Genomic DNA, 19540 nt, shown 5'->3' with positions numbered 1-19540 from the left:
AGTGGAACGCGACAGCGTCTTGCAACGCTGCCAGGGAGTCCACAGAAGGCCATCGCCAATTCGGCTGTACGCCTTGCTGGACGGTAAATTTATTTTTTGAGGAAAGGAAATGTATCTCTCTCGCATATCTTGGTAGACACCTGCACCTCGCCGTAAGGGAAAGGGGGAAGATGGGAGTGAACGAAGACGCCGTATTAGCTAGACGCGCCTTTGTTCATTCCAAACCATTCAGCTGGCATTACGGAGTGGCTAGCGTGCTCGTATCGCACTCCGGAGACCCTGGTTCGATTCCCCAACTCGACCAATTTCGTTCTCGGTTTTATTGATTTATGCGGTCTAACTAGAAAGGTTAATTAGGCTATTTCATATTTATATTCTTGTATTTCTATCCATCGTGTTCTGTCATTAACCTGTCAATTGTTGGAACTGTCTAGGATGTTCGACACAACGTATATGAAACGAGCAACGTCTTACTGAGTGGGGAAGTGCGTGGTGGTGGAGGGGACGCGGCTTCGTACATATCTGTCTTTTTCAGCAGCGTCTCCTTCCGCGGACGCTGTTGTCGGTGCGGCGCGCGTCTTTCTTTTCTTTTTTTCTGACCTCTTCATTCTCCTCTATATTAATTAGGCTAATTCATTAAGCAATTAACTAAACTCAGTCCAACTTAGTTGCAGCATCACTATACGATCCCTTTGATTGGTTGCATGGTTACTAGCCAAAGTACAATTGGCCCCATTTGAAATTCGCGCACTGTGACGTCACGAGCATTTCGACCAATTGAAAAGCGTTACATTGGGGGCGGAGCTGGTTACGAGGCCGACGCCGACGACGACGCGAAACCCAGGAACGGACGCCAAAGAGCTGCGCTCTAAAATGGCGCATGCCCGTAAGGGGGATTGGCCATGACTAGGCAGTGACTTCAAGTTTTGTAGATTGCATGCGTCAGAAATGAGATATCAGTAAATTGTGTTTCGATTGCTTGTTGTCTGCTTTTACCTTTATTTCTTTCGCACATGGCACGCTTCCGTGAATTCTCGGAGCGAAAACAAGGGTGCCCGCCCGTAACCTGCACCGCCCGCTGCGCACCGAGATCGACACAAAGGAATCGCTCAGCCGTAACGTCAAACTGCGCAACACATCCGCCATTTACGCAAGCGTCCCGATTTCACGCCAGATCTAGCGACGCCAACACACTGGAGCGGCCACACTGACGAGCGTTGCCCTTGAGAAACGCCAGGCCGCGCTCGCATCGGCCCAGCTGAGCAACGCACAAGTTTAGAGCCCAATGCGAGCAGCGCCCGAGCAACGGTGCGTGCTGTCAGGCACCCGCTTGAAACGACAGCTGTGAGCTCCGCAACGTCGTCGTTGGAGGAGCTATGTAGTCTTGCGGCGGGGAGCTGTGCCGCCGCCGCCGATCTCCATGCTGTGCTGACCCGTTTCCGTGTTTCTTGCACCAGACCGCGAACTTGACTACGGGACCATGGCGTCAGTGAAGGTCGCCGTCCGTGCGAGGCCCTTTAATCAAAGGTGAGACACTTTCGCGGCTCTGTTGCGCGGCGGGATGTGCGTGTGTGCGTGTGACTCACGCGCGCGTATCATAGCTCCAAGAAAACCCGCTTCGCTTTTCTTTACGGGGCGCTGTTTTCTTGCGGTTTGCTTGTCGCGCTGCCTTCACCTCGGCGCGCTTTCGCTCTTGCGGTCCTTGAATAGGTGCTCTCGGCATAACAAACACACTTTCCGAGAACATAACTTTGAGCTCGCCGTAGAGGCCCTGCGCTCCCGGTTTTAGCTGTTGGTGGCGCCGTTCCTGCACCCTGCGCGACACGCTCGCCGTCTTCTCTTTTTTTCTTGGTGTTTTCGATCCGCGCAAGCACCACTCTCGACTAGGTTGGGTGCGCGGGGCGCTCTGTTCGCGGGGCGCTCTGTTCGCGGGTTGTGTCAACATTTGACCAAGAACTGCGCGGCGCGCTTTCAGATTTGGGCTGCAGCGCGTGATGTGCCCGCTATATTCGGCTCTTGCGAGTTGCATGCGCGGTTCTACGGACTGAGCGCGTGTTGAAACTCTTGGTGGCGCAAAGCGAACGCATATGTTTCGGATCAGCGTAGTTGTATAAACCGTTAGACGTGCTTTGCATCCGAAATAATTTTACGCCGAAGGCTTTCCGAAGAAATTGCATCCATCTACTGGGCTCGGATAGTCGTTTGACCGTCGTTGAGACTTCTGTGCTTATAGTCGCCGTGTTCGAGCGTGGATAAAGGCAGAGCTCCGAACAATGCTTCGCACTCGAAGCGCTGGCATTGATGTATCATGTTTTCGAATAACGCGGATCATCACGTTCAGGAGGGAGCTTGGTTTTTAGTACTAGATCTTTAGTAGCATAAATGCTGCCACATCATTATAATGACGCGCGGACTGCAAGAGCATGAAACTCGTGCACGTATATGTGCATTTTACAAGCTGAAAACGCGTTATTTTCTTCATTTGTTTGAAATTTTCATTCTTAAAAAGCTACTCGCGCGTTCTTTTGGTCATATTTACCCTGGTTATAAGCTGTGCACTGTTCTTTTACTGACTGTGTAGCACCCTCGAGACACACTCGAGGCCGACTTCGCCGTAGAGGCATACTACGATGTATCCTTAGATTCTGTTCGAAAGCACAGTCCATATGAGAATACGATTAGTGCTGTGCATTCAAGAGCTGGAAATTGTGCACCATTTTTGGGTTAAATCTAACTGCATTGTGCTTTTCAGCAGAATTAGTCGCTACAGAAGCTGTAGTCTTCATCAGCATTTGTATTTTCCTGTGCATGTCATGAGTTTACAGCTGTATCAACATTTGTGTTGTACGTGATAACTTTCTTGGGCTAACTTTTCCTCACTCCGGCACTAGCTTGGAAGCATTTGTGAAATGCAGTCCAGTGTAGCTTAAGTGCAACCAAAAGCTTTCTGGGCCATCCCTGGAAACCGGTGACAAAACTTGTCTGTGAAAAGCAAAATAAAAGCCGTGATAAGGCCAACACTGAACAGCTGAAAGGAAATGGGAACCTTGCTCAAATGAGAGCACAGCTAAAATGTAGCGTAGTATAGGTGCTGAGCAGCCTTCCTTTCACCTTCTTCTTTCATGTCCTTGTTTAACTGGCATATTTTGCATTTTAAGGGAGAGGTGAACATTCACTATGCTTTTTTCATCTCTGTGACCACACCTGCCATTGTGGTCTGTGTCCTTGGTGTATCCGTTTCTGAACAGAAAAGCTGTGATCTTTCAAGTTTGAAGTTCTCCTTACTGTACGCTCATGTTCTGTCGTCAGTTTGTCGGAAGTAGCAGGCTCATGTGCTCCCCATAAACAACAGATTGTGAAGGCATGATAATATAATGTCAGTCAGTAAGTCTTCTTGTAGTCTATTTTTTTGTGAACACGTCAAATTAGAATATGCAGACCTACAGATTTTAGCAAATTATCATCCTTTATTTATTTATTTCATATGGAACCCACAGAGGAGCTTTACACGTAATATACGTAAATATACGTAGTTTGTTTACGCTCTGTGCCAGCCTTCCTAAACTATAAGTGCTGGTGTTATGTTGTGAGTTTACATGTATCATTTTCTAGGTCAGTTTTAATCCTATGGACAAAAAAGGTCTCATTGGGGTCATAACAGATTTTGAAATATCTTAAGTATTCCTAAGTATTACATTAGAGCCTTTGGACAGGAGGAAGAAGCATACTGTTAAGCACATTTGAGCCTGGTAAAAAAAATGTCATCTCTTTACTGGTCATATTCAAGAAAAAGTAAAGTGTAGACAGCCTTAACAAAGAATTAGAACCAAGAAACATACCCTTGGTTTTTTTTTTTTTTTTTAATATTTAGGGGATATTTAGGGGGAAAAAAAGCTTTGCCGGTGATGCACATCTGTCCGCATGATGTACGTGTGCAAATGTGTCCAAAGGGACACAGGTTTGGCGCAGGGAAAAGAAAAAAAGTGATTTTTTTATCTTCAAATCTTGCATGCTTGAATTGAGCAAGCTACTTCATGAGGCTTTTACAGTTGTGTAATTTGCGCAAGGTAAATCACAGCAGCATACGCTCACTATGTACAGCACTGTGTTTGAGTGGCTCCTTCACAGATATCTAAATGCTCAGCAGATTGTATCAATGGCAAGCTATTTGGTTTTAGGACAGTGACGAAAGATGTTGCTGATGCTTCCATACTTTCTTGCAGGGAAATCGACATGAAGAGCAGCGAGATTATTCACATGGAGGGCAACAAAACATCTATAGAAAACCTCAAGGTAAACATCTGGTGCACAAGTCTGCACGTGCATGAATGATTAGTTGCACCTTGTAAAATTGCAGTTGTTTCGATGCTAGTCACTGTTGCATTGAGTGGGCTGATTAACACATCAAGGGGCTCACAGCATGATGTCACATAAGGGAGAGAACATCAGGTCACATTTTTCCTTTCCTCTTTTGGAAAATCTTTCGCTAATGTTGACAGCCATGAAGGTTCACCTAAAAGATATATTCTGGAGTTTGCTTTCGCAGAGATGGTGTGGCAATGACTTGTGTGTAACTGAGCAAGTCTTGTTCAAATTAAGTCTAGGTCAAACCGAAATATGTAAATGATACCAAAACACTCAGTTGTGTGTTTGCAAGTTCAGCTTGTATTGTACATTTTTCAAATTTTATCAATTTTTTTTGGCACTATCTTTTTGTGAAGTCAACAAAATGCTCATGAAAAGAAATGATGAGGAAAGTGGTAGGCACTTCCTGGTGACTGCACTTACGCGGAGAGAGTTGGCGTATTTGCCCTCTGGCATTTCTGCAGATTCAATCTGACATTGCCTTGCACTGTTGATTTTACTTATTTTCAATAAAATAGGCATGTAATGTAACTAAACACGGCTTCACATGTAACCTTTAACCAAATGTCTCATCTGTACACAGTTTGAATGTGATTTGGTGGAAGGTTTTAGGAAGCGAAGCGTTCATACCTTTGTTAGTCATGCATCAGTAAAGATTTCGTTCATCTAGTGTCGTGGGTCAGTAGTTTTAGTTCTTGACTAATGAGCTAGAGTTTGGGATTTAACTGCGATCACAGTATCTGCGTTTTTAATGGAGACGAAATGCAGTATCCCGTGGACTGAAATTTGTGGGAAAAGAATTGCCCCTCAGGTACGAAATTAACCCCGGAGACCTCCTCAATGGCACGCGTCATAGCCCACAGTCTAGCTTTGGCACATGACAGTTAGTTTAAAGAAAATTTTATATGTGGCTCATATTAGTACATATCAACATACCTATATAAAAATAGGTGTACTGATTTCTTTGTGAAACTCCTACAAGTTTGCGTGATGAGGTGTAGATTACAGCACAAAGTTTTAACTTTTAAACATTGGGAATCCTGTTGGACACTGAGGTTAGAGTGTGCATATTGCTTTAAGCCTTCTTTTTTGTGCTTTTTTTTACATTTTTGTAGCATCTTATGGTTAGGAAGTGTTGGCTGGTGTAATTTCATGTGGAGAGAGTTAACCTGATGCACTGAGGTTACTTGCATTATTAGGCACTGATATGAATTGTCTACCTGTCTTACTTGACAAGGACAAAGTTGTATTGAGTATTACAAGTTGTGCCTTGGGCAACCCAAATTGTTGTAAACAAACATAGTTCCAATGCTACATTTTAAATAATCTCTCAAGCTTCCATGGATTGATATATATGATCAGAATGGCTCTTTATTCTGCAGCAAGCGGGGGATATTTTTCTGTGCACCCCGCCTCCTACTAGCTTACATTTGTAGAGTGCAGAGTTTATTGTACATTGATTAGCTTTGCAACTTCCTGCATTACCTTGAAAAGAACTGCTACCTATGATGTATTACAGTCATTAATCAGCTTTACATTTTATAACCTTTTAATAACCATGGAATGAATTAGCACTTCACATAGTGCCACAACAGTTTGAGTTCACTTCTAGTTTTTGTGTGTACATGCAATTTCTTTGAACTTTTTGTTTTCTTTTGAGTCTTGTTCATTGCTCCTTGGTGAACTGATTTTTGTATATAGCCTGTGGTCATTTCCTGCATCGTAACTAGCATTTTCTGCATGGTACAGTTTCAGAGTCTAATCTCCTGCCCCAACATCGTAGTGAGTACAGTGCTTCAAGCCTGTCAGTCCGGTTCCGCTTCCTGTGTTTGCGTGGAGTTGTGTTGGCAGGCCGCATGAGATGTGTGTCCACCGTGGTTGCATGAGTGTCTTTTGGGAATCCCCGTTGCACGTGGAGTTTCATGGCACAATTGATCAAGTTGAAGTAGTTTAGTTAGTTTAGTAGTTTAGTTTAGTTTTTTGCGGTAAGATATCATGGTTGGTAATCATGGTAAATATGATTGATGAAAATCATGTTATTATTATTATTGAGGGTAGCAGCACAAAAGGCGAGGACTAAACAAAGAACACAGGATGAGTGTGAGGACGAGACCTGTGTTCTTTCTTTCGTGCCCGTCCTTAGCGCTGCTGCCCTCAAGAATGTATTACCAACTTGCCCGTTTAGCAATTGTAATGTTATTATTAGTTGATTGACTTGATTGATTTGTTTGGTTGACTGTGATTGGTTGATTTTATTTTAATGATTTAGTTTCATTTTTTATGTGGTTTGTTGATCTGACTGTAAATATTACCAGGTATTGTTTAGTTGTCATATTCATGGCTGTTATGACGTTCTGATAATATTGTGTTGTAAGTTGATCCCACTTGTTTAGTGGTTTGGTGGTGTGACAGATTGAGCACGCAGTTTAAATCAGGTTGGCTTAGCCTTACATATTCCTTCTTTGTCAAAACATGGTGCACAGTGTATTCTATACCACACTTGATTGGAAATAAAGGCTTAAGACGTGGGGTCTGAGTGCAAAGTGTCTTGAGGTCATCTTTTGGTTACTTCAGTTTCTAAAAACTGTTTCCGATTGATTAGGCAATGTAAATCAAAGCGGCTGATACAGTACATTTCATGCGGAAATTGTGACCACTAACTGTTCATTTGTGTTAGGTTGGCCATCACTTGAAAGTAGTGTGCAAAAATAGTAGCAGTTGATTTTATTTGGTTGTTTTTTAATTAGCAGACTTTTAAACATGCATTTCTAAGCATGAACCGCACTACAGTACACAAGAGTGTCTCTCTTCTGTATCTGTGTATGGGTACAGTCGTGTCGTAATTCACATGAAGAGCCCTATGACATCAACCTGATTGCGTCTGTATCTTAAACAAGGGTGCCATAACACACGTTTGTTAATGTTTATTATGATTAGAAGGAACAAATACACAATGCAATAATACAAATTGCTAATAATATGTACTGCTAGTAATGCAATAGCAGGATTGATGTAACTTTCACGAATAGGGCTGGTTAAAAGTTAAGGAGGTAAAATAAATAGTAGAGCTGTAGTTCTGTGCAGTCCTGTCTACCTAGCAAGTAGCAGCACAAAAAGATCAATGGAATTCCTGGGAGGCATTCAATCGAGGGCGTTCCCACAATCGGCGTGCTGTCTCTCCCAAGTCATCACAGCGGGCGAGCTCAGCATTGTGCAGGCCCGTAGCTGGCTTTTATCGCTATCACTACTTCCGTAGGCCTCGTGATAGTGAGGGTAACTGTGGCTTCTCGGTTTGGGGCGGCATATCTTTGATGCAGTGCTCTCTAGCCCCTGACAGGGTTTTCTTGTCTTTAAGTTCGCGTGTATTCACACAGGGGGTCATAAAAGTTTATGGCTCGGAACGCTGAGCTGTCAAAGCACGGGTTTAGGAATGTGAAGGGCAAGGCGTGAAAGGGGGTCGGTTCACCTGGGTCATTGTGATAGTGTCACTGAGCGGGGTGTTTGCCATTGAAATTTATGGCCGCAAGACGACCCAGTCTTGTATGCACGTTTGTTCAAAGCCATCGCTTCACTGCTAGACGAAAACAAGAGAACAGTGTTTGTTGTCTTTAATTGCACGCTGGGGTCGGTTTCTTTCTCTATGGAAATATAGGGCAGCACAACTGACCCAGAAGTAGCGAGATAGGTCTGTTTGTTATGGTTATTTGGAACATGTATGTTTTAATAAACTGCACTTCGGTTTGTGATGAAAAATTGGGGTATTACTAAACAGTTGTGCATTCACAAGGCTTCAGTAAGGAAGCTGGATCTCAAAATATGGTGCTGACATAAAAACAGACTAACAAAAAGAAACTGTGTTCAGAACAGTCTAGAGCAATTTAGTTCCCTTCATATTGACAGTTGACGAAGGCAGCTATAATTGCTACTGTCACACTGACCTACTCAAATTCCCTTGCTTGCACAAGAAAAAGTAGGAACACAGAAATTGCGTCCACATACTTCCTGGTGGTCGACACGCTGAGTTTTGTAATTTCAGCTATTCGAGCGCTTGTCACATTTTACCTCCTGCATGTCACTCAGTATGTCGCAAAAGAATTTCAGCAGCAAAGCTTTTTGTGGTTTTCAAGAGTTTCGAACTTAAGAATACTTTTATCTCAGTTGTACTAATTTATTTAACCTTTAATTGGGTGTTGTATTGGTACTGCTACTTTCTGGGCATTCTGTTACAGAATTTCTCTAGTGGCAGTTGTTTTTCTTTCTGCATTTTGTACTTCCAGTTCCGAGTTCTCTGATTGAGCTGAAGTATGATTGGCATTGTCTACAAATGGATGTTTTTCTTTTAATCTTGGCTAGGTATGTGCTTATAGAAGCCCAGCCTTTATCTCATATACCTTGGTAGTTGTGGCAGGTGACATCACTCCCTCTTCTACCAGTGCAGTTGATAAGCTAGGTGCATTTCTGGCTAACGCCCATTTTGAGCGTTGAATGTTGCCCTTTTCTGACATCACACCTATTTGTAATGAAGGCACTTTTTTTATACGTATATATATGGGTTTCTTATTCATCCTCCCATTGTTGAAAAAGAATGCTAGGAATGCAGCAATTTTTGTTTCGTTGTCAGGCAAAGCGAGAGGAGTGGCACGTATGGTCGTGCCTTTTTATTTTTGTCCACTTGCATACTTGTTCATATCTGCAGTAAAACGAAAAATTGAGCTAGTTGGTACTTCATATTGGGATAAAATAGTGCGAAAGATAAGAACAAGCACAAAGACACACACATCTTCTCTACTTGCTTATCCAGGACTTTCGCACTGTTGATTACCAATGTGTTCATATCCACTGAGTTAGGTAGTGTTCAAATTAATTTATTTCTTTATTCTCAATTCAGCCTTCTGAATGTGAGTTAGTTAGTAATGATTTTGGTAAATGTGGTCATGCTTCAGCTTTATTTTTTTGTTTTGCTTTCTGGTTGGAAAATAACCAAGTAGACAAAGTTTACTCTCTGTTTAAATAAAATATCCTTTTTTTGTTGGTTTAAGGCATCAGTAATTAAGCGTTCTAGAGTAAAATTAGTGTGCTCAGTTTCATGCTTTCTGAGAAATCTTGCGCCTTTACTAGTTTCTGTCTGTGAAGTTGTTTTGTGAGGTCTTCATGCGCCCTGTTGGTCTGCACATGTTTTAGTTGCGTGCAGTCTGTCAGACAGAGCTCTTTCGGCTACTTTTATTTTTCCCGGATGGGGTCATTGCAATGCACGTATGCTGGCATTGGGTTGTGACACCGAAGCACATCACCTGACGTGCCGATATTGTATCAGTTGCACACCTCTTTGCAAACAATGGACTCGATGCAGCCGTGAAGCTGTGGTCTGCCTTTGCTGTGCGCACTTCCTTCGCACATTCCATGTTTTGCCTTCGTGCACTGCAGATCTTTGAACTTTCTTCCGGGGTATGATCGCACTGTTCCTGCTTTCTCCTGTCAAGGCATTTAGCATTCCGGCTGGGATTGTGACGGGCATGTGCATTTTCAATGCTTCTTTCATTGTGTTGATCTTCAGCAGTTCTTCATCGTAGCAGTGAGAAAAAAAAATTGTAAGGGGGGGTCATTGCCCTATACAAAAAGGTCATAGGAAGTTCCTTGCTCACCGCCCTATGCATGTCGTTGAACTTTCTGTGCAGTTCATAAAAGCACTTTACTGTTTACAAGTATTGTCCTGTCTGGGTTCTTCTTGAATATAAAGCTTTTATTTCCAGCTGATGTGAAGGCTTTATGACCCCTTGCCTGCCTGTTATGATGAAAGCCTTATGCTATTGTTGGCTATCAGTTTTTTTTTTTAAGCTGTTTCTGTGATAACAAAGTGCACTGCTGTTTGGTTTTTAAGTATCCTCAGTGTACTTAAGTCACTATTTTTAGTTATTTTGCTGAACTGCTGCATTGAACTGTCGCGGAGTTAGAAATATCCAAGCTACAAAGCTTTAATACTGGTACCTAAATATGTAACTGCACTTGAAGGCGACGCCTCAATAGGCATCGCGGTTGCAGTTCAGCATTTCACTCTTCAGCTGATCTGTACTTAGCTTCAAGACTGTTTTAGTTTTTATTTTGATGTTTAAGAGTTGTTGCTTTTAGGTTCTTTGATCCATATGCAGAATAATAATAATTCCAGTACTTGTTCCAAATACTTGTGCGATGTATAGCATTGTTTTAGAGCTTTGGTAGCAGTCTACAGAGAGTAAACAGTGGCATTAAAAAATTTGCCTGAAGAGCAAAAAACGGGTTCATTAAAATGGCTGTTCCCATAAATTGGTATGCTTATGGAATGCCGCCAAAAACATAAACACTGCACAAAGCTTTTTCATATTTGTTACTTACGTACCTTGGTTTACTGTTGTGTTATTGTATCTGTAATTATGTGTTGAGGTTGAGTTTTGTTTTGAGGTTGACATGTGTTTTGTGGATCAAAAGCTTGCTGATAACATCATTTGAACGTCCTGCCCAGTACAGTTATGCATAGGAAGTGTATTGCTATTGGTGTTTACGTTATTATCGGAGGTGATAAAGTGCGAAGAATAAGCACCTCTTTAATGGCTGTGAGTGTTGTAGAGCAGGCCGAATGAAAGGCTCAGAAGGTGCTGAACTGCAGTGACAAGCATGGCTGAAATTTTAGGGAGGCAGTAGCACTTGAAACCAGTAAGGTGTTGTGGTGCTCATATCCTGATTTTGTTTGGTTTTTGGCATATTTCATAGGTGCCCTTTTTGTGGCCAATTTTCTTTTTCCACAGTGTCATTGTCACTTTAGTTTACAAGGATGCATGCATCTTAAGTTTACTGTTTGGTTGGAATGACACTCAACAGTTACCTCAAAGGTTTCCATTCATTTAACGGAAGCAGCAACAACACAACATGTTATGAAGCAAATGAAAAGTGCGCCTAATGCTTGCGCATTGGCTTTTTCAATGTATGGTGTGAATTTTTATGCTCTTGTTTTTTATGTATGAACTTGAAAATTTAAACTGTAATTGTAGCACCTACTTCACCTGACTCTATTTTTTTTATTCATGTAGTAATAGGACAGGGATACACACTCAGCTAGCACATATAAGGATGTTCTGTTCTCCAGCTTCCTCCATCATCAAAGGTTGTCTCTAAAAAATCCCTTTAGAACCTACTTTGCACAAAAAAAAACAGTTGCTTAGTTTCATGAATGCACACATTTAGCATGAACTTGTTAAGGCAGGTTAGCAGTGTTTTAGCATGTGCATGTTTTAGCAGTGCAACCTTTTAGATTGCTGTTTGGAGTGAGAAATTGTGATAGCTTATATTCAGGTTAAGGTTGAGAGTGTATTGACGTTCATGATGTAACATATTAATGAAATGATCTTAATGTAGTTGCCCATGCATACAGTGTTGGTTCACAGCAGCTGTGTCAGTTGCACGATGAGCCAGTTGTGATCTCCAGTAATGAAAGAATCCTTTGATGCAGACCAAGTCGGTTTGCTAATCTATTAGTGAGAATTCATTTAGTTAATGCCAGTAACCTGTGTGCTGTACTTCTCTTTCACAGACTTGCGCAACCTCCTTGCAGGGACTGTGGCATTGTTTTTACCTGTGACATGAACTCTTACCTTTGATGGTTTCTTTACTTCTTCCATACTCTCCTTCCTTTTTTAAGAAAATGAAATGTATAACCTGCGTAAAATGTTGTCATTGTTCTTCATCAACCATTCAGTTTGTCCCGTGCAGTATTACATCAAACTGTCATTCTTCCACTTTTTACTGCTATAGTCAGATACAACTTAAGTCTGCAGTGAAGCTCCACCCACATTCAGCCTCCGCCCATGGAATTCCTCCACGACAAAAAAGAAGTCCGATGCTTAAACGTTTCCTGTTACCCAAACAAGAAGCTTGTCACAAGAAAAAATTTTGAGCTCTAGAATTCTGATACACGGCTTGTTTGATCTTGTCAAACATTCAAAAGCTGACTTCGTTTACTGTTGCGATTGCCCAGCGGAGTAATACAAGACGCTGCGGATTGCGGCACAGTGTTAGCAACTGCTGTTTTTTTAAGTTGTATCTTACTATAGGTATCACCACAGGGGAAAAACATTTCAACTTTTTTTTGTAGTCTTAATTGCCTTCAGGAGAGGAGTGGATTTGTGCTGTGCAAGATGTTGTCCTTGTTTGTCGTCCGCTACACGTCTGCACACTGTCTCCCCGTTATCAGTTGTATTGTGCCAGCATTAATTCTCCTTTTCCTCCCTAGGTGTCGCCACAGGCTGGGGCAGAAGAATTGGGTCGGGAACGAATTAAGGAGTTCACATTTGACTATTCCTACTGGTCTGTGAACTCCCGTGACCCTCACTTTGTTACACAAGAGCAGGTAATGTTTATTATTATTATTATTATTATTATTATTATTATTATTATTATTATTATTATTATTATTATTATTATTATTACTATTATTATTATTATTATTATTATTATTATTATTAACCTTTTCTGTTCATCACATGATCTAAAGGAATATGTGCAATCAATCTCACGATGATTGCGTGTTAACTTTAACCATAAATCACCTTAAGTATTGTGCTTTACTGTAAGCACTACATATTAATACCGAAAAACATTTGACTGAAGTCACACATGACCACTTGTGGAGTGCAGGTAGTTTTAATATTAAAAGTTCACATAGGCTTCGTCATTATTTGTAGGCAGCGTAGAAAGCCAGCCTATACAGTGCAGAAATTGAAAGCTTCTTAATACTTCTCCTAATATTTCTAAATGCGCATTTTCTTTTAAGCATGCATGAGAACTCCAATGTGAAGTGTCCGCAATTGATTGTTGTTGTTCAGAAAATTAGCAGAACTGAATGGGCCACAGCTAGAACTGCGAAAAAAATAAACAAGTGCAACTGCAAGAGGTCCTTATCCTTCAGGGTACTTTGCTGGTGATGATGAAAAGTATTTTATGTTCTCATTATTGGTATTTAAAGGTGACCTCTGTGATTTCTTAGCTCTGAAGCTAATTTTTTGAAAGGCATTAGTTTTCCAATATTGTGGACTTTTTTGTATTTTTGCATGCGCGGGCAGGTTTTCAATGACCTTGGCCAAGAAGTCGTAGACAATGCATTTGAAGGATACAACGCCTGCATATTCGCTTACGGCCAAACTGGGTCAGGAAAGACCTTCACGATGATGGGCTCAGCCGTGAGTTGGTTGACTTTTAATGGAACTCATTTTATTGGTGCCTGTATGTCAGATTTAGGAGAGTTCTCATGTTATCTTTGCAACATGCACTTCCTCTTGTTTTTTTTTTAAAGTTGGTAGTCCTCCCTTTGTAGCCCGTATTGAAATTGAAATTCGAGAAGTTTTCTTCATTGAGGTGTTACATTTCAATAGTGTTACTGTTAACTAAAGGTTCTGTTCACTAGCCTAAATATAGGTACATATAGAACAGTGGAGCTTTTTAATTACATTGTCCAGTTCTCTTACATGCCACATGACTCTGCTTTGCTTGAGAATCGGAATTAGGTGTTACGTTCTTAATGGGACACGGATATTTCAGTAATCTTAGCATCTTTTGTTTCTGAAGGCAGTTTCCATTTCCAGATGAGCTTTCTATTATCTTGAGTACAAGGCAAAGCATTTTAAGTTTAACTGCCGTATATTGCTGCATATAAGTCAACTCCGAATATAAGTTGACCCCCAACTCGCGGCCCTCGCTGGCCAAAAAAAAATGTGTTGGCTCCTCGTACACCTCATCTCGCCCTTCTTGTGACAGAATTGTGGCACACGCAGTTCAAAGCAAAAAAAAAAAAAGAACACGTAACGGTGCAATCACAAGGCCAGCAGTTGTGAGTGAATGGAGATCAAAGGCGATGAAATAAAGAGTGCCCCACCCTGCCTTCCATATTTGTGTGTGGCCAGCTGACTTGCGGCAAATCAAACTGCCATTGGTTCCTGTAGTTTCGTATTCCGGCATGACGCACGCTCCATAGATTACCGGAAATCTGGAAGTTAGCTCTTGCACTTTCTACCGCTCGTCAGGAAGCGTGACCGGCAGCGTGAGAGAGCCGGGTAAGTGAAGCATAGCTTGAATTTTTGGAGCGGGACCGATTTGCACATGAACGACGTTTTTTTTTTTTTTGTTGTTTTTTTTTTTGACGCATTGAGCTTTTGCTGGGAACAAGTACAGGCACGAGACGTGTACTACCTGCAAATTGGCCGAAACTAACAGGACCCTGCAAATAGCGAGACGCAAAGACGAGCCAACCCCACAATTTTATGTGGCCATTTTGAAAAAAAAAAAAAGTTATTCATGGCAGTATGCGGTAATTTGCCGAAAGAGTATCATTTAGGTGTCCTGTCAACTAAAAAAAATATTGCTTTTACAGCATGAGCAGAAAGGAGCTGCATTAAAAGTATCATGTTTTTCTTTCTTCGCTGATAAATAGTCACCAAATAAAAACAGGTGACTGGAATTTATCTGCTGTCAGAAACTGCTACACGCATTACAGCCCTTATTGCATCCAACTTCTTGAGGCAGTGTAAAGTCTTTTTCACAATACATGTACCAACACGACCAGCCTGGAAAAAAAGAAAAGAATGTTTTGAATTTTTTTGCTAGCAGATTTTTAAGTTCTAACGTGCACATGTGGATCCGTCCTCTGTCTTTTTTTTTTATAACAGAAACTTTATTGCGAGAACAGGTGATATACACAAACACTGTTTGGACCGATAGCTACAAAGCTAGTGGCCGGTCCTATACAAAAATTACTTGCAGTTCAGCCACAGAGCGCGGAACACTAAAAAGTTAGTCATGTTATACACAATAGTGCAGGTTACAAAAAACACGCATTAAGAAAACAAGATAGGAGACTGCAAGAAGAATACAAAGAATACCAAGAATACAAAATAAAAAAAACACAAAAATAAGGAAAGAATACGCAGAATACAATGAAAAAACATTGTTTGATGCATCCTGTATTTTCTTCTCCAGGAGAATGAAGGCCTCATACCACGGATTTGCCAAGTGAGTGTGCTTTCGCTGTCAGGGCTCTTGATTTCCTCATGCTCATTCTACCAAAGAGCTGGAATTTATTTCCTTTGAAGCTGCAATGTGTAGGTCCCTCCAACATGAAAGCGAATAGCCAGTTTGCTCAAAAAGACTGACAGTTGGTTATTTCCTTACTAAAGTTGAAAATGGCTCTTTGATGATATACACCAAGAGGATATACACTAGTTAGAAAACTGGAGAAAGTGTGCTTGTCATATATAATCGAGGAGTAATAATCAATGGAATGCTCTTTGTTCCCTTTCATATTAGAGAGGCCTGTATAGTTGACTCTGAGATGTTCAGACACGAAGGGAACCAAGAATCGGTTCATATTGTTTGGAGTTTGAATTCAAGGGACACTGATGTCAACTTCGTCCATTTTCGTTCAGACTAAATATTGATTCTATGGCTCTTTCCGGGCATGTTGGTGTTTGTTTGGCAACAAAAGTCGTATTTATCGTTAAGAAAATTGGGTTTAAAAATGTGCCTTTTTTTTTTTCCTGCTTCCTGCTGCTCAATTCAAACTCGTTAGATCGGAAAGAACTCTGGCTTTATTTCGAAGCGAATGGTGGTGTAGCTTAGCCTGCTTTATCTTGACATAACCAGAGCTTGCTTTGCAAAATTGGCCAGTGATGGTGACACTTGTACTTTGTTGTTTTACCCTCTGTTGCTTAGAAAAGCTCAGTTTTTCAATGGAAATGGTCTCTTTGCCATTACAACATGGTAACGTATCGAGACAGCCCAGCTTCTATTGGTCCTCGGTGTTTCAGTACATTGATGTTGGTGGAACCAAAGTGCCATTTCGGAATAACGAGATTGCACCATGCTTGCGACAGACTTGTTTAAGAGTTGATGTTTGTTTTAAAATGCAAAGTGCCTGTCATAAAGCATGATTGGGAATTTAACAGGCTCGGTGAAATCACTGTCTTTCGTTTTTGTTCATTCCAGGCAATGTACACTAGGATGAAATTAGGCCAAAACTCCGGCACCACATTTCGCACTGAAGTTAGGTGAGTGCCATTGAACTTTCAGTGCAATCTGTGCTAACCATTTGGTGTTTGTTAAAATAGGTTGGGTCCGCTCTTGCTTTGTAACCTTCATTAAGGCTTTGATCCATGTGGCAAGCATCCTGTAAACGAACTAGACGCATTAAAGCACTTTGCAAAGATGATGTGGCTTTCAGGTAGTTATTTGACTTGCTTCTGTGCGTTATGGGAGTAGACACGGTAATTTTGCTACTTGAACAACGATGGCACTAAAAATGACACGAGAGACAAGAGTAGGGCGAGCGCTGCATTATATGACTAGTATAATTGTAAATCATACCACAACCATATGTAATTATTCAAAACTATGACTGCTTTTAATGTGTTAAGGCTAGAACCTCCCCATGTCGGAAAAATATGTTTATCCGTCTGTCTGAAGCCTGGGTTGACAGGTAGCAAAGTGGGGAGGGAAAAGCCTCTTCTCCACTTTTAGAGGAGAGAGCAAAGGAGAGGGTGGGAGGTGACTGGTAGCAGGTAAACGAGAGTGTAGATGGGGTTACGGCATGTCACGTGATGATTGACTGACTGGATCACGCTACCTGCTCACATAGTCTGAACCCATCAGTGGCCATGGCTGCTTCATCCGAGGGAGCACTAACACTAACGCAAGCCCTGCTTCATCACTCGCATTGATCGTCTATAACTTTATTTCTTTTAGTATATACTCATAGTTTTACTGCAAATATATATTTGAATTAAAAGCTACATGGCAAGTATAATGTGACTGCTTTTTCTTCTAGTTATCTAGAAATATACAACGAGAAGGTCAAAGATCTGCTGAAGCGAGAGAGCACGCAGCACAATCTCAGGGTCAGGGAGCATCCAAAGTTGGGACCTTATGTACAAGGTGAGACATTTTAATTCTCTGCATAGCTGGCATTGTAACCTAGTAAACAGTTCAACAAATGTAAACTGGGCATTTTTACAGCTAAGACTGCTTGTTAAGCTGTTTTTGCGTGACATGACATTGTGGTTATGTTGGCAGTGGAATGAATGGGTGACCGGCTAACTATTTTGGCAGCCAGAACTTAAAGCATTGCTCTTTTTCTGGCTGACTTCTCTGTAAGTTGCAGCTTGATCCATGAGCTACTGCATGCACTAAATTGGCATTGTTTGTAATTAAGTGAATAAATGCTCGTTAGGGAGTGAGAGAGTAATTAAATATTGCTGTTGTTAACCTAATAATTTATTCATTGGTAGTGAAATGAGCAGATAAGACTCACTCTGGGAATAATTCCATCAGTTGTTCTCTTCTATCGGTATGATTGACGCAGTGAAGTGCAGCCAGTTCGGTCTTTGTGAAGGGATAGCAATTTTTCAAATGAGATAACAAGTAAATAGAGACTTCTTATCGGTATTCCAGTTGAGCATAGGGCTTCAAAGCTTTTGAAATTTCACCAGCGCTGCGACTAGGAACAAGACCAGAGAAGGAAGACAAGGACAAGCGCTTGTCCTTGTCTTCCTTCTCTGGTCTTGTTCCTAGTCGCAGCGCTGGTGAAATTTTGAAGATGTACCAACTAGCTCAAACCACCATTTTGCTCCAAAGCTTTTGAGAAACCCTCAGGTTAAGTTTTAGCATGTGAAGCAGAAGTGATAGCCAGACATAGCTGTTCAAGTGGCATAGCCAAGGTGCATTTGTGTGAAGACATCTCACAACTGGCAGGATATGCTAAGAACCATGATCGGAACTCTCTTAGGTTCGTGGAAGTCCCCAAGATGGGCTGTTTTTTGTTAAGTGTCTGTCTTGAAGAGTCTGACTTGGAGTCTTGAACAGAGAGATAGGAAAACTGTCTTCACTTCTTGCGTGCTTGCGTGTGGCTCCTGGATTGTGAATAGCCACCTTTGATGCCCAACAAGTGCTTTGTTGCTCCAGTCTTATCTTGACAGCATCTTGAGTATAGTGCTGTCACATGATATGCTCTTCAGGGGTGAGGACGTCATGTCTGTGCATGTGAGCGATATCAGCGTCTCTGATCCTCTTGTCATATCGGCATGTCGCAATCAGATGCGTAGTCCAAGGCAAGTCTTGCTTGAGACTCGAGTGGAGAGGGATCACGAAAGATGTTGTGCTCCCCAGATTAAAGCACCAAAGATTTATCATTGTTTATTATTTCTTCCCTTATCTTTTCCTAGCAATGTTATCAGAGCACCTTGACCGTGTTTGTGCGAGCGAGTTTATTTTTATTTGTGCCTCTCCTGTCAACAATGTGCGGTGTTGCTGGCAAGATGGTGAAAATTCAATTCAATTTTATTCTCCAGTTATACACTGGAACATTCTCCGGGCTAAAAGGACTGACTGGGCCTTGACTGAGTCCCGGAGACATTTACAGAGCAGCGACAGGCAGTACATACGGAGAAATACTATACAGTACAAAAATTAAACAGAGTATACACATATAAAATGTACATACATATATACAAAGCACACAAAAAAGGACACTTATACAGAGTTATATAACTACGTGGTGCTAAGGATTGACTCCTTTATACAAGACAACGCAGTACCTCTTTTTAGGTGTTGTGGTGACTGCCCCCACTTTGCTCACTTGTCATTTCATAGAAGGAAATCATTAAAATGCTTCCTAATGGTTATATCATTAAATGTGCTATGCCATTTGTCTGCTGGTTAATGGTATAGCACAGGGGTTCTCAACCTTTTTAGCCGCAGGGAACCTTGAAGACTTTAGGAGGTTCCTGTACATTCTTTCACTACGGGACCTCCTTCTGTATAGTTTGTTCCATGTTGTGCTGTTTTTTTTTTATATTAGTTAACCTGATTCTGATTGTGGATTGGGAAGAGCTGCTGAAGAATCCATGTCATGTCTCTCGTCGGTCTACCGCTTGTGTGAGAAAAAAAGCGCTTGCGAATGCACAACCCCTAAAAAAAATTCCTAAAATCAGTTAATAATGATTGGACGTACAGTGAAACAACCTGATGAAGCAATTAATGAAGGATTAGTCCCAGGGGTGAAAGGAAAGATTGAGGGAGCGGTATGCATGGATTAGGCGCTTATGGAGCCCTAAAAAGAGTTCCTTGGAGTACTTTTAGGATTTCCCAAGTGTGTAATTCATGC

The 19540-nt window shown here is 41.5% G+C and overlaps 1 protein-coding gene across 2 annotated transcripts in view; it reads left to right on the top strand.

Moving 5' to 3' along the window:
• Positions 1-1197: 1197 nt before the first annotated feature.
• The window catches only part of Klp98A (kinesin-like protein 98A), a 58458-nt gene continuing 40115 nt past the window's right edge, over positions 1198-19540 (top strand). Inside the window, exons 1-8 of one of the 2 annotated variants that reach the window (XM_089561645.1) lie at positions 1198-1527; positions 4224-4293; positions 6115-6147; positions 12626-12742; positions 13455-13571; positions 15364-15396; positions 16369-16430; positions 17207-17313. In XM_089561645.1, coding sequence (XP_089417771.1) covers positions 1481-1527; positions 4224-4293; positions 6115-6147; positions 12626-12742; positions 13455-13571; positions 15364-15396; positions 16369-16430; positions 17207-17313 — 586 coding nt within the window. In that variant the 5' untranslated portion in view covers positions 1198-1480. The remainder of the gene's footprint in view (positions 1528-4223; positions 4294-6114; positions 6148-12625; positions 12743-13454; positions 13572-15363; positions 15397-16368; positions 16431-17206; positions 17314-19540) is intronic. The other variant, XM_089561646.1, reaches the window with a different exon arrangement.

This window comes from Amblyomma mixtum, chromosome 9 (assembly GCF_055824585.1).
Source record: "Amblyomma mixtum isolate Tamu chromosome 9, ASM5582458v1, whole genome shotgun sequence".
Taxonomy (NCBI): Eukaryota; Metazoa; Arthropoda; class Arachnida; order Ixodida; family Ixodidae; genus Amblyomma; species Amblyomma mixtum.
Note: the sequence above shows the minus strand (reverse complement) of the source record. Positions and strands in the feature narration are given on the sequence as shown.